The sequence below is a fragment of the Labrus mixtus genome, chromosome 1 (genome assembly GCF_963584025.1).
Source record: "Labrus mixtus chromosome 1, fLabMix1.1, whole genome shotgun sequence".
In the NCBI taxonomy this organism is placed as follows: Eukaryota; Metazoa; Chordata; class Actinopteri; order Labriformes; family Labridae; genus Labrus; species Labrus mixtus.
This window is the reverse complement of record NC_083612.1, coordinates 1,831,592-1,847,679: the sequence shown is the minus strand read 5'-3', so window position 1 is coordinate 1,847,679 and position 16,088 is coordinate 1,831,592. Positions and strand designations below refer to the sequence as shown.

The 16,088-nt window shown below is 42.8% G+C and overlaps 1 protein-coding gene across 1 annotated transcript in view; it reads right to left on the bottom strand.

Annotated features, from left to right (window-relative positions):
• The window catches only part of ntrk3b (neurotrophic tyrosine kinase, receptor, type 3b), a 251,433-nt gene that overhangs the window by 28,919 nt on the left and 206,426 nt on the right, over window positions 1–16,088 (bottom strand). Inside the window, exons 13-14 of the mRNA XM_061045439.1 lie at window positions 8,795–8,925; window positions 2,380–2,552 (exon numbers count right to left, since the gene is read on the bottom strand). Coding sequence (XP_060901422.1) covers window positions 2,380–2,552; window positions 8,795–8,925 — 304 coding nt within the window. The remainder of the gene's footprint in view (window positions 1–2,379; window positions 2,553–8,794; window positions 8,926–16,088) is intronic.

The window sequence follows — 16,088 nt, the reverse complement described above, 5'->3', positions numbered from 1 at the left end:
ATGTCCCCGACAACCGCTGTAGTCACATTTAGCCACTTGTTAGCAACCGCCTTTTTAAAGACGAGTAAAAACTTCAAACTTCACAAGTGGAGGTTTTACCTAACGTAGTTTATGTGGTCTAACACAACACCAACATCTCTTCAGCTTGTGTTAACCACAGACCTTATTTCAGGAGTCTAACCACAAACACATTCAAAATCCCCGTTGAGTTTGAGAGGATAGACGCTCAAATGCTACTTCCTGTTTTATAGAACTCATTCCTGTGGTGCCCTATACAACCGTGAAAGAGTGAAAAAGTCATCGAACCGACTTGTTTAAATCAGTCATGGAGGAGCCTTCATCTATCTACTTGCTGAAGGCGAGGGCGGCGACACAAGTACGGCGTTAAGCGGAGGTGATTCTAACTGCTTATGAATTAAAGCTCAGTCAGAAGAGGACTTCAGTGCTAATTCATCTCTTTATAGTTACATGTAGACGGTAACTTCACTGCCTCTTCATTACCTGACCCAAAGCTCCTCACTTTGAAACTCTTCTCCTGGAAGTGCTGCTACCTCGGTGCTGCCCATCGAGAGTAATGAGCGGAATAAAGAGACAATTAAAAGATTTACGTTTAGCTGGAAGAAGATTTATTTTGCAAACAAAAAAAAATGTAATTTTAAATCTTCTGCAGCTGCTATTAGAGTTCATGGCTTTTGCTTGCATGATGTCAACTTTCTGCACTCGATTTCCATCTTCACTCGGACATTGCCTCAGCTTTAACTAATTAGAGCGGGGGGGTTTAATTTATCCACTTTAATTCAACATCATTGGATTCCACACTGATGGTAGTCAAACCTTCATACTGGGCTTTAAAGAGCAAGCATGAAGCAGATCAATTATAAACCTGCTTCAATATCAGGTTTGATTGAGAAGACGTGGCGTCTATTTTAAAGGTCCAGTGAGATGTGTAGAGAGTGAGATGATAAAGGTATCTTACTATCTGATCATTAAGGAAACATGTTGAAGTGCTGGCTTCTCTGACAACAATGCAGCAGCCAGTATGTCCTCCTTCTAACTTTAGATTCTGCTCCTGAATGCTCTGGATTTGTTTGGACCAGAGAAGGTAGGCGCTTTTAAGGCGTCCCTCCCACACGGCCGTTTTGGACGCCCCTCGGTTTACCAGATATGAGAGCAGTTATCAGGTCAAACCAACAGGTGTTGCAGCGATGGAAGCGGGCAAGAGAAGTGGTTATGACTGAAGCGACCACCGATTTATGAAGTTTAAGTCAACGTGGTGACATATAAGAATTCAAAGGTTAAGATGCGTGCAACAATGTGATTCCAACCTCAAACTTTAAACTATAATTATTACAATAACAACAAGTTCTCTGTGTTTTCTTTCCAGTTGCTCGATTTGATTGTACTCAACAGAAACGCGAGTTATGATTCATCTGTTCTGCACAGCGCTGCTTTGATTTTCATCTTTTGTCTCTCCACCTTTGTTCGACTTCACAGACGCCTCGTAGTGACTGAATAAGTGCACGTAAACCCGGCGTTTATCTGAAGGTTGAACTGGACTCGCTCATCAGATACTGTGTTCATTCTTATGATTCCCCGCACATCTCATTTGTTAAATGTGACCAACAGGACCGATAGACCAACGCTCAGCCTTGTCTTGCACCTTGCATGAAAGAATTTCATCATTCGCGACATTGCCTTTCATTTCAGGAACGATTTCCCAACAGAAAGTCTTCACGCACTCTTGACTCCACACACACACACACACACACACACTAACACACGCACACACACACTCAATCATAACATGCCATCTTTTCAACTCTTTCTCAAACTTCACACACAAGAAAGACCTCTCACACACACACACACACACACACACACACACACACACACACACACACACACTGCTGTCAACCGACATGAAACGACACACTTCTATCACAGACTCCTCCTGCGCACGTTGACATCCACCACAGTGACGCTTCCCATTACCAAAGCGCTCTCTGTACCGGCGTCTTGTCGCTTTTGTTGAGGCTTATCACGGGTCACTTCCCTCGGTACGCTCTGACATTACGGAACAAAAGCACGGTAGCTCTCATGTTTGCTAACCTAGAAACTGTGAAGTTGGAGGAATCACACAAAGGAACATTTCATCTCTTATTAAAGTGTTTGTCTTAACACACTGTCATTACATTAGCTGACACTTTAATTTTAGAAGTCCAACCAGTGACCTCAATGAAAATGCTCCTCCCTCCTGGTACACACACACACTTTAGCTTGCTGCTGTCTGTTCACATGAAGAATCTCTAATTGGCTCTTCCAGCACCAGCCCGGTAAATTAAGGTTCAATCGACTTAACCTCCGTCGAAAAGAACTGACCTGAGGAATTTGTTGAGGTCTCCATGCTTCATGTATTCAAAGACCATGATGAGAGGGTCTCCGTCTACGCACACTCCGTAGAATTTAACGATGTGGTCGTGCTGCAGATTGGTCAGCAGCTCGGCCTCCCTCTGGAAATCCTTCCTGGCAGAGAGATTGGGATCTTTCAGTGTCTGAAAAGGGGAAAAAGATACAGAAAGGATTACAAATGGGGAAAAAAAGGCTAACATTCACTTCTTGAAAAGGCTCGACTCAGAGAATCCAAACCCCTCTCCTCACCCCTCACCCCTATATCCTCTGAATCATCCCAAGCCCCGAGTATCTCACAGTCCATGTCAGCCAATCATCTGATTGTTGATTCTAGTGGAAACCATGGAAACACATTTTCTCTGTTAGCAAGAGGTGATAAATAAGTGGACGCTACAGGACGCGCATGTTGGAGAAAGTCAGGCACCTGAACGAATAGGATGCAGTAATCGTTGATTGTTGGTGGGGACGTCCTGCTGCTATGACCCCCCCCCCCCCCATGCGCACGCTGTTTGACTCTTTCCTTCTTCCTGCATCTTTCTCTATCCCATTTTTCAAGCCCAGCGCAGTGTCTGCAGGTGGCTGTTCATCATTTTAAGATTTCTCTCTTAAAAGACATTTTTTTTCTTGCCACTGTAACTTTGCTAAATGTTGTAATCATAAAACCGGGATACGAGTATTCATCATGTACATCATCAGAAAACACATACAGACAACCAAAAAAACACCAATATTATAAAAGACAACTGTACCAGTGTCCCCACAAGGATGACTGGTATCAGTCAACAGCATAATGATGGAATTCTAAGAATCCTTCAATCAGCAGATACATTTGTACACTAAGTTTCTCATAAGAGCCTGAAAAGTGTTTACTCCTGCATTACAAAATAACTCACTCGCACTAGTCCATCAAGATTTTTAAAAGTCTTAATATGTGATTTTTCACACTTAAATATAGAAATCAAGTATCTCCTCTGAAAATAACTCTGTGAGTCATGACTGTCTACAATGGGTGTAACACCCGAGTCCCACTGTCTGTGATGTTTTCAGAGTTTTCAGAGTCCTATCTTCACTTTGTTTACATCGCCCGGACGGCCGGCTGACTCCTCCCCTCGTGTATAAAAGTTGTTTAATTGAGGGACTAGAGAAAAGAAGAATAACATACTGTACTCACTGCTTAACTGTGTTTCTAGATCACGCTCATTTCAGGTAAATTTACATGCAGTGTGAAGATACGAGCATAATAAAGATCGCTAGCATTAGCATGCTAACACAACAATGCAGCGCCAGTTGTTTTGGTTTCATGCTGGTGCTCAAGGGCGACATCTGCTGGATCAAAAAAAATTGCATATAAAGCCTTTAAACAGTATTCTCAGGGAGTCATTATATGCAACTTTAAGCTTTTTTAAGCTTGCCTTTTTAAACCTGACCCACAAACATACACAGACATGAATAACCAGCTTTCTCTGTGTGCATGTAAACGCCATGTCTGGAATATGATCCACACCGGGATAAGACTCATAACTGCGGTTCTAAAGTCTATGTCAAAAAGTACTGATGGGAAGTTGGCCCTTAGAAAGCGTCGTCTGCCATCAGTGTGACCAGAAAAGCCTTGTAGCAGTGCAACATATTTCACGATGAATTATTCCCACTCAGTACTCCTGTACACTGCTCTGAACGCCGTAATCACTGCTTCTACAGTTCAGAGTATAGAGGTGCTTTTTGCTGGAACGACTGAACACAAAACAAATTGATGAGATTGGTGAAAAGGATCAGGCAGGAGGCGCCTCGCACACCTTTGAAGAGGAACACACATGAAATATTAAATCTGGACGGGATGTCATCTGAAGCCGACAGAATCAGAAGAAAAAGAAATCCAATAACGGTGATATTGTGCCGTGTTTCAGCTTCCATTAGAGGCGAGAGACTCTTCACTGTTCAGCCACAAGAAGAAAATACAGAAAGTTGATTCTCTTGATGTCTTTGGCCGTGAGTTCTGCTGTCCCCATCCCACCGCTGACATAAAGGTGGAAAGACCTTGAGAAAGGTAAATGCATTTACTCATATCTGCTGTTCCCGCAGGAGAGCGGTGGAGGTGGTTGAGATGTACGGCGGAGTAGGTAAAACGGCCATAAAATTCTATTACCAAATCAAACTGCACTCTTACGGAAATGTTTCTTGTCTGGGCGTCCCTCCAAAACAATACCTCCAAGTGCTCGGCCACAATAAATTGGGAGAAAACGCAGCTATGAATTTTCCCTTTGTTGACCTTTAAGTGAATTCAGAGAGTCTCTTTTCTGCTTTATGGCACACGGGAATATGTTCGGACGGAAACTCACATCAAAAAACAAAGATGACATTGCAGAATGGTCTTATTGTGGAAGCGATTAACCTTCGTTTTTGATAATCCTGTTACGTGAATAGAAGTGACAGCCAGACACTCCATCGTCTTCATCTCAATTCTTCTAAGAACTTCATCCATTGTCAAGGTCAGGCTGATTTTTGTGTCTGTTTTTCCAGGTTTTCTGAGCCTGCAGTCTCATATTCTACATCACCCTGATTCACATTCTAACGCGTCCTCGTATTCATGCTGGGAGCTGCCAAGCACGACTTCAGATTGAGCACTGAGAGCCACCACACAGGGGCAATGCTTCCAAATCCTTTAAGCTCTTTAAAACAAAGCATCAGGTTCGCTGGGGTTTCAACTTTTCCTGGTCCCATGGCTGATACTTGGACAGGTTCTGAATGTACAAAGACAGGTGGAGGTTGGGATGCGGGGCAGCAGGTGGGAATCCCCACAGCTCCCAATCAGAACACTTTAAACTATTTTTATCTGCATTGTGTCCCGTCTGAAAGAGCTTAAAGCTCCCTTGATTGACAGTATTCCCCCTCCATGTTTTTATTTAGTATATGTCCGTTTTCCTCATGTCCATCAGTGGAAATCCTGAACACAGTAGGGATTCAACAGGAAGCAAGTTAATGGATCTTAAAGCAAAACACTGTCGTTTAGAGTACCACCAATATCCACGCGCCCTGCCCAGATGGAAATCTGTTTCCGGAACGTTAGCGCAGCTGTACAGCATCTTCTTGAGGGCATTTTAGAAACCTGATTTTAAGCCTCCCAACCTCTGTTTGTAACTGTTTTACAAAAGTGTGTTCATTTATTGCAGTTTTGTACTCGCTTAATTATCTTAGTACATTTTAACCTTTTTAGACTGATTTTAGCAGTCTTGTTTATCTGTCTCCTGTTTTTCTTTTTGATTTAATGTCTGTTTTCGAATTATTTCTGTAATGACTCAATGTCACTGGAAATGAGGGTTGCCCCTCAATGATCTTTCCAGTATAAATAAAGGTTGAATAAATGAATGTACACACATCGCAGGATAACTTCAAATCCAGACGGTAATAATGAGAAAAATGTGCAAACAACACAAGTCTGTATATTGTGTTTTATTTTGAAATTGACCGGACGCTCTGTGCACTTCCTGTACGGGTCGTTCTATTCTGTCCAGCTTGACGTGTGCTTGCAGCGTGCGCCATCAATAATAGACTCATTTGAAACTGAGCAGAGCGTAGTGGCGCTACTGGTACGCTGAGGATATGGACCATGGCACCAGCTGTGGAAACTCCATCATTGAGTAGAGTGGCAGTGAACGGCGTCGTAGTGCGCAGGACTGATAGACCGTGGGGCGCACTAGGTATAGCATCGATTGAAGACATATAATGAATAATTTTCTTACAGACGGTGGGATGTAAAGATTGATTCCACTCGCATTTTGCTAGAAAAATACAATCAGGAGGCAGTTAGCTTAGCCTAGCTAAAAGAGTCAGACTCCTCCTGTGTTCGGATCCCCTTGGATCACTTCTGTCTGTCACTTCTCCATTTTGTGTTTCTCACTCAGTACTCCATAATGAGCAGTGAAATAAGTTTTCTGACACGTACTTAGTGACAGGGACATGAACAGTGTTGAAGCCGTGTTGGTCCCAGCCGGGTTGCTAACAAGGGGCTATCGCTATGACTAATAGAACCAGATACACTGTAATGGTGGCTGTAATGATGAGTCAGCTATTGCAATAAAAAGAAATTGCCAATCAGGGAAGTTTGTCAAGTCACACCGCAGTGGAGCTCAAGCAGTTTTAATGTCCTGGAGATGTGAGGCTGCGTCCAGCTGAACGTTACCTGCTCTTAGCTTCAGTTTGAATATAAATCAAAGTCAACTGAAAGACGCATTAGTCAAGTAAACAGTTTGGGGATTTTTCAGCTATAACAAGTATTTTCTTTCCTGAAACTGGTGCTAGATGATTGAGTGTTAGTAAGAAGTTGGGTGTAACTTCAGGTTTTAAAAAGTGATTCTGTACTTCTCAGTTGATTTATCACCTCTGAAAACATTTTTCCCAAGAAGTGGTTGATGGTCCCAACCCCAAGTTTCCGGGCCCAGCCTCATAGGAGCCAATGGAGATTGTCAAAAACATGGTACAACCAAAAGTCAATTAATTTTATCTTAAACATATTCAAATGCAGGCTTTACTTATTAAAGCAAAAACACTTTTTATGTATTGCTGCTCCAGTAAAATGAAGCTTGTTTCAAAATGTAACACGCCTCTTCTTAAAGTTGTATGACTATTGGACTATTGTTGGCGGGCCCATTTAACTTTACAGTTCGGCCCGTCAACCTGGACTGTGTACCGCCATGCCAGGACCTGCATAATTGGCAGGATGCCAGAAAAGAAAGCGGCGGCCAATGTTAGCCACGAGGCTGGCTCATGTTATTATTGGCATCCATATATGATCACTTCTTGTTCCGTTAAAGGCAGATATACCAAAGTCAAGATCTCTGAGGGGAGGGGAGGCTGTGTCCTTGTGCTTGTTAAGCAGTGACGGTGCTGTTGGCTATATTCCCCTGGCCGCCCCAGCATGGTATCAGTAATGATGTGAACACCAGGCCGGGTCAGGCCTCAGAGTATCAGTCCTTTGTTTGGCTGACAGAAGGTTTTAAAGCAGCTTAAAGGCAGGTTAGGTCAGCGCTGGGGGCTCAGTAGATTTATGAGGGCACAGCTTGATATCTCCTGCAGCTTCAGAGCTCAGCCACATGATTCAGGGTACTCACAATTAACTGAGCAGCACTAATTTAAATCTGATTGTTGGTAAATGTACAAACTTGAAGAAAAAATACCAATATCAAACTTTTGTAAATGCTTTTCCCAAAACATTCCTGAGTGGCCCTTTAAAGTGTGTCACCAGCCCGTTTGTGTTCGCTCGTTTTAATACGGCTTTGTATGTCGACAAAAATGGACACTTACAATGTGTGAAAAACGCAGCATATTCATTGACTCATTACTTTTCGAAGGATGTTGTAACTCTCCGGGAGCTCTTTGGAAAACGCTGACTTCCTGTTAAAGGGTTTATATGTGATTTTTCACACTTAAATATAACAGAAATCAAGTATCTCCTCTGAAAATAACTCTGTGAGTCATGACTGTCTACAATGGGTGTAACACCCGAGTCCCACTCTCTGTGATGTTTTCAGAGTTTTCAGAGTCCTATCTTCACTTTGTTTACATCGCCCGGACGGCCGGCTGACTCCTCCCCTCGTGTATAAAAGTTGTTTAATTGAGGGACTAGAGAAAAGAAGAATAACATACTGTACTCACTGCTTAACTGTGTTTCTAGATCACGCTCATTTCAGGTAAATTTACATGCAGTGTGAAGATACGAGCATAATAAAGATCGCTAGCATTAGCATGCTAACACAACAATGCAGTGCAAGTTGTTTTGGTTTCATGCTGGTGCTCAAGGGCGACATCTGCTGGATCAAAAAATTGCATATAAAGCCTTTAAACAGTATTCTCAGGGAGTCATTATATGCAACTTTAAGCTTTTTTAAGCTTGCCTTTTTAAACCTGACCCACAAACATACACAGACATGAATAACCAGCTTTCTCTGTGTGCATGTAAACGCCATGTCTGGAATATGATCCACACCGGGATAAGACTCATAACTGCGGTTCTAAAGTCTATGTCAAAAAGTACTGTATGACAACTCGCCTGTGGTAACGCAGCAGGTCCTAATAGCATGATAAGCTGGGCTAGCTAAGCAACATCTGTAACTCTGAGATTGATTGACACATGTACAGACCAATCAGTGTTGTAGGCATGGTGTATTGTTTTGGTTGGTTAAACTGGGACATATTAGTGGTTAATAGATGTATGTGGATACTAGGGACACAGAACTTAAAAATGGGACATCCCAGTCAAATCTGGATGTACAGTATGGTCACCCTCGCTATGGAAAGATTAAATGTAAGACGGGAATCATCCTTTTTTGAGTCAAACTCACCAATAGAAATACATAACACACACAAACACAGCAGCCTAATGAAGACGTACCTTGACAGCCACCAGCATCTTGTCCTTTGTGGGACAGAGGTTGTAACACTCTGCCAGGAAGACTTTCCCAAACGCTCCTTCACCCAACTCCCTCTTCAGGATGATGTCTCTCCGCTTTATGTGCTGGACAACTACATCGCCCACAGGCAGAGGAAGAAAACAGAGAGAGAGAGAGAAGAAGAAGAGTCATTATTTAACACCTTTTCTCAGATAGTAGTAAGCATACGTTCACTTTAATAGGAGAGGAAACCAGGCGGTGTTTGCGGAAATAAATAGATGCAGGTGTAGATTTCTTAGCCCTAAATAAAAAAAACATTGTCATTATCTTAAATGGATCGAACACAAAGGAGGAAGAGATAAGAGAGGGAATACAAAGGAGGGAAACCCTGATGGTGCAGGAGTAAAGGCAAAGAGAGAGAGAGAGACAGTGGAAACTGCATGTGCTGCTCGGTAAGTGCGGCTTCTTTGTGCAGAAAGAGAGTACCAAATATGTCAAGCTGAATTACAAAGACGTGAGTGAACACTAACTGATGCAGACGACATCTGAAATTCTTGGTTTGATTTAATGTTGAAACCCTTTTGAATATCTCAAAATCTTAGCAAAGTAGAAGCAAACTCTTGCACTTCAGCCGCTGCACAAATGGAGGATCGGTGCTCTCAGAGAAGGACCGCATACGTTCAGAATATAAGTCAATGGACTCCTTCTCTCAGGCGGAATCCAAAGAAAGTACTGGAGCACACGAATCACTTCAGGCAAATTTACTGAAGTGCGAAGGGAATCCAAATAGGTGTGATTAGCTCATGTCTCGATGGACACACACTGTACGGGGGGTGAATGTTTCGATGACTCATCAGTTTTGATTTGATGAAGGATAAGAGTTATTCACAATAAGGCGTGTAGCTGACCTGATTGACAGGTGGGCGCGGTGTAACGGTTTGTCAGGAGGTTTAAAACCCGCCTCAGCTCCAGCTCTCAGCCTGTCGTTAGGTTGACTGAAAGTTAGACTGAGACAGCATTTCCAGCATGGAGACCGCCATCGATGGGACTCCAGCGCCCCCTGCAGGAACAGACGGGTGATGCCATTCAGGCTTCGTCCATTAATATTTAAAGTCTATGGTTTCGATGCACGGCGTCTTCCTCAAGGTCGATCCTTTAAAAAAATCTTCTTACAGCGAGAGGAAATTGGACCTGCCGGGCTGCCCACCTCTTATCTGGATTCTTTGGTTTAAAATGTGAACAACACAATGTGAGATTACTAATGAGAACTGAAATTTCACAAAAGTGGATAAAATAAAACACTTATCGAGGTGAGACAGCGGTCTCATTATGCTCTCAATGCTTCTTATTCTATTTTGTCTTAATAGCTCCCTTCAACAGGAATGTTCAAGAGCTACAAGACGTTTGATCTATTTTAGAAAATGAGCCCTTCCACTTTTTTTTTCCCTCCTGTTTTATTGTTTGCGATCACAGAACTGCTGCTTGTTCCTCTGTTGTTGTTGTTTAGCTTTAGCAACAAAAGTAATGAGCGGGTTGAAACCACTCGATGGTTAGAGATAAAGGTTAAAGTAGAGTGAATCAGGAATCATGGAGCCACAGCGGTATCTGTTGGTAACCCTCTCTCTACCTGCCAGGCTCGGGATGAAGGAGTCAGGCAGGTGTAGGAGTTGTTGGCTCGTCGACAGAATCACTCTTCATGCCTCACTCTGAATAAAACATGGCAGCTTGTTGGTTTACCACCAAAAAGACTCCAGGTTTCTATAAATGTGCACACAAACACCCACTTGTGTATTTATACGTCGTCTCCACCAACGACACATTTGGGTAAAGACGACTATGCGAGCGCTTCACACCACAGTTTAGCTCGGTCTGCTGTGAAATATGAATGAGCGTGTTTATCGCTTCGCAGCGGGAGTGAGGGGCCAAAACAAAGTGAGTCACTATTAAATCACATCATAAATAAGAAATCAAACTGAAGGTCAACCTCTGATCCAAAGACTTCAACAGCACAAAGAGAAGCCTATGAACTGTCAGGTGTGTGAGCAGCTCCTCTACAGGAGATACAGTATATATAAATATATTACAGACAAAAAGAGAAGTTAACTAAGGGATGTTACTCCAGACAGAGGGGTGTTGAACTGTTCTTACTGAAAAACATGAGTTTTAAATCTTGGCTGCACATCATGAAATAAAATTATTTGTTGTTCAATCTGTGTCTGTTTTTGACGTAATGTTGATAAAGGGTGTTTTATTTTGAAATTGACCGGATTGCCTTGTCTGACTTCCTGTTTGGGTCGATCTATTCTCTTCAGCTTCACCCGTGCTTGTAGCGGAAATAGGCACGCTGACAAACTGTGGCGCCGCATAGACTTTGTGGAAATTAGCATTAAACCATACAATGAAACAAGTCAGAGGTAACTTCTTGTTGATTGGTGCATTGTCGCCTTCTCGCCTATAGTCTCTGAATGGACTAATGGATGAAGATAACTTCCAATAACCGCCATTAATCTACAAATATTAAAATAAAAAAATCTACACAATACGTGTCGTCCATAGTTAGGCTGAGAAGTTAAGCTGAGACAGGATTTCCAACATGGCGGCCCCCTGCAGGAACAGATGGGTGACGTCACTCAGGCTGCGTTGATTAATATTTACAGTCTATGGGGACATGTAGCTGCAGGAGTTGGGGATCGAACCCCTGACCTTTTGGTTGAGAGACGACAGACTCTTCCACTGAGCCACAGCCGCCACTTTCCAATCAGAATACACAGTGGACATTTTTAAATCTCATTTTAAATCAAGCCTTTAAAGCAATGAAAAGGAGTCAAATGTGTCAGTGACTCTTTTACCTTACTTGTCTACCGGGTGCGCCAAGTGGCTATGTTGTGCAATCCATGTACAGAGGCCAAAGTCCTCATTGCTACGACTGTGGGTTTGAATCCGACCTCTGCACTGTGCACCATGTCGTCCCCCACTCTCTCCTCCAAACATGTCCTGTCTCCCTCAGATGTCAAATAAAGACAAAAATAGCCCAAAAATAAAACTTAAAAAAAAACCCACTTGTCTGTTATTCCCTAACTGCCTTTGAACAATGAGATGCCGTGATGTACAGGAGTGTTGTGTTCCAGTACACAATAGATTGTGATGCTGCTCTCGTGACTCATCTTCAGGCTTCCTAATCATTCTTGTCAGTCAAGTCACGAAGTCCTGAATGCATCCCGAGTCGACACATAAACTCTCTATCCATCCTCCATCTGTGTGTTCTTTGTGCGTCTTAAAATCACACTGGGTGCTGGGTAAATATCATAAAATATGTCACTGAGGACTCAAGGGTACACAGTATATATATACTGTGAAGACAGAGATGTGTCTGCAGCAGAAGCTCCTGAGCTTCTGTCATCAGCAAACAGAACAGAGAGGAAACCTTAACGCAGAGACTTCCCCAAAGAACCAGAGATTGATGCTGCAGCTATTCTGACCTGCTTCAATGTCACACAGCCGATAACGCAGGGACATTTAAAATCACTGTAGACATTTTCAATATGTAGGTATGTAACTAATTAGATCTCTGAAGACGGTTCATATGAAGCTTTGTATTTTGTTATATTAAGAAAAGGAATCTGAAAGCTAGCTAACAGGTTATCATGAACTGTTCTTCTGATTCAATTTGCAAATAAAAAAACTCCAACATTACAACAATATTTGGTGACTTTAAAGGAGCAGTATGTAACTCTGACCCCTAGTGTTTAAAACGGGTTACTGCAGTCTAAATTCTAAACATCATAGAGAGCTGTCTCCCCCCCCCCCCCCCCCCCCCTCCTCTCTAGAGTCCATGCTCACACAGGTCACCATGTGGTGGACTCTGAAGCTTCAGTGTTTATCCAGCTCTGCATGGGTCTGTAAACCTTTCTGTGTTCTAACCTCTCTCCATTTTTCAAAAGCATCTCCAATATTGATCCTAGTTTGAGCACGTTTCTGCTCGTGGAGCTTATTAGAAACATGCAGAGGCTTTTTAGGTGGGGTACAATCACTTCTATCTGAACCACTTCTCTTGCCCGCTTCCATCGCTGCAACACCTGTTGACCTGATAACTGCTCTCATATCTGGCAAACTGAGGGGCGTCCAAAACGGCCGTGTGGGGGGGTCGGCTTAAAAGCGCCTACCTTCTCTGGTCCAAACAAATCCAGAGCATTCAGGAGCAGAATCTAAAGTTAGAAGGAGGACATACTGGCTGCTGCATTGTTGTCAGAGAAGCCAGCACTTCAACATGTTTCCTTAATGATCAGATAGTAAGATACCTTTATCATTTCACTCTCTACACATCTCACTGACTGGAACTTTAATGTCTGTGTGTGGATGAAACAAAACATTTCCGCTATTTTTCCAATTGATCATTCACTGAGGATGCTAACAGTGTTTCCTTCAATCCAACAAAAACTCATCTGACATGCAGCTAGCCTTTGAAGTGAGCTTTGTCCAGGTTTCTCTAAACTAGTAAAACCACTAATGTCAATACTTGCAGTTCACTTTACAAGCAATTTTGCTTCACAGAAGATTTAAAAAAAAAAAGCTGCCATTATTCCAACTCCACATATCAAGTACCTCTCTTACTACAGCTCCATGAACGTCACTTCAGCATGCTGAGAAAAGCTCCACATGCTGCACTGTCAAGGCTGCGGTTGCTTAGCAATAACCGGACAACCATCGTTCTGCCTTTACGCTTCTTGCATGTTAGGGCGTGATTCGTTATTGCACCAAAATGTATCTCCACCTCCCCCTAAGGTTCATTTGTTTGTGATTCTGAGATGAATGTATAAGGCAGCATCTCCTCTCATTTCTTCATCAGTGTTTGTGGTCACTGAATCGTTCCCTCGTTCATTGACACAGATTACTACTTCAGTCTGAACGCTCCTTTTTCTAGAGTCTGTAATTTCCTCAGAATCAGCCGACCATCTGGCCATGAGCATGTTGACGGGGTGATTCATAACAACCGTCACCTGCTCCTCTGATGGCTTTTTTTTTTTTTCATAAGCGAGCATCCTAACCGCCATTTCAAGAAATCAGTGTTAAATATGAAGAAATGTCCCAGTTTGAAAGTAGATCAGAACAGAAGTGTCTGCAGAAACTGGCAGCCAGTTTGCCGGGTGAGAGGCCCACCAGGGACGCTGACACATCGCTGCTGTCAGAGCTTCATCCTCCCAAAACTCTGCTCTCCAAAAAGTTGAGAAAAACATCCTTAAGTCTACACCCGTTCATTTTCATTCAAATCAGATTCGACCGGATTTCACAGGCCAAATGTCTCTGACACTTTCTCAAGGCTGAAACATTTCCATACTTAACATCTATTCCCTGCTGAATCCCATCATCTCTACTTCTCCATTGTGCTTCTTTTCTTTAAAGGAATATGAATGGTCTCCATCCTTATCTTTTATATTTATTCTGTTCCATGCACTCCTCCATCATTCATGATCATTAGAAGCTCAGCGTTGGCCTCACTATCGCCTGTCAAGCTGAACCTCCAGCTACTGGAGCTTATTCTTTTGTTGCACCCGTCATTAAGCTTCTCTGGATGAGATGGTTTGGGAAAAAGCCAAAAATGTAAAAAAGTGAAGGTTGTCATCTATCAGCAGGTCGAGGCTGAAAAACTGTTTTAAACACAAAGCAGGAGTTTAATGTATTTATTTGACTAACTTTTCATCACAAGCTGGAGTTTGATCCTCATTTAGACTCAGTTTCCTGATATTTCATGGATTGATTTTCTTATGGGGGTCATGGGGGGATGAAGTGATCCCACCTCTGTACAGTCTTCAGAGGTAGAAACAAATGCTGCAGAGTCAGCGGGGGAGCGATTTCTTATCTCATCAGTAAAAATGGGAAGTTTGTATCAGTTTTATTCATATATTGTACATTTCAGAACATCTCTCCTTCTATCTTTGTCATGATGTATGTTATCTAGACTACAGCCCTCTTCAGACTGCCGCCATCAAGCCTCCATATTTACGCCCCTGTGACAGTGGTGAGACGGTTTCATCAGAGCTAGCCTGGGAGCGCAGCGCTGTGTGTGTGTGTGTGCATGTCTGACTGTGTGTGTATGTGGAGCTCCCGCTGTACAGTGCTTCTGCAACGTGTATTCACAGACTGGGACGCTGATATTATGCCGACGCAGAATCAATATGAATATGCAAAGACGTGATGACGGCTGAGACTTTTCTGATAACAGCAGTTTGAAAACGGCTTCTGACTCACTAATTCACGTCGTCGTCATACCAACCATGCTAATCAGGCTAACCATGCTGGATAAACTTCTTTCTTTTTGTTTGCATTATTGTGACAACTAAATTTAGATCCTGCAACACTGTATTTTGCGAGGTTTTACATATTTGCAGTTTCATCGAGAATTAATAACTGGAAGTTTGCAGGTGTCCTAGTGGATATGTTGCACAGAGGCTGTAGCGCTCGAGGGCTTGAATCTGAACTCGACCCTTTGCTGCTTCCCCTCCTCCTCCCCACATTCATCTTCAGCTGTCTAATGAAGGCAAAAAGCCCCCAATAAAAACTGGGAACTCCTGTAAAATCTAATTGAATTGTCTTTGAATGGGAGGTTAGAATCCCACCTCCGCCTTTCCAGTCAAACATTCTCACTAACACCTTCATGTGTCTTAAACCTCGTCAGAGTCTTTTGTTTTTTTTATCTGATTAAAATGCAACAAATGACAGACTGCAGGGATGTTGGTTTTTAATTATAAATGTGTAATACTGCGGCCTGAGACCGGCGAGATTGGACAGAAATACCATTTTCTTTTTCAGCGCCTGCGGGGATGAAGAAAGTCCGCGTTTGAATTGGCTCATCAAATCTTCTCCCTCTGTCAGGGAAGCAGCCGACTCAAGTCTATGCCACTTCAGTTATGGATGTTTTATTTATTTTTCTGACGACGAGTCAGCAAACACACACACATGAACGCTTCAGGTGCTGAGTTGTGGAAAACACTAATGCAATGCAAAAGGACTCGCAACGACGTGGATCCCAAAAAAGTACTTTTGAAAACCTAACCAGGCTCTTCATCATGTATATATTCTATAATAAAACCTTTATTCAGAGTTTAGAGGAAGTATTCCAGATGAAACGTCGCTCTTGGACACACTCTGCTCGTCAACTATTGCACGTTGTCTACAAAGGGGAGGAGTCATGTCTGCAGTTTTTCCCTGAATCACCGCCTTCCTGAAAGTCTGAGCCCTTCCAGAGAGGGGGCGTGGTCAGACACAGCTCATTTACATATTTAAAGGTACAGACACAGA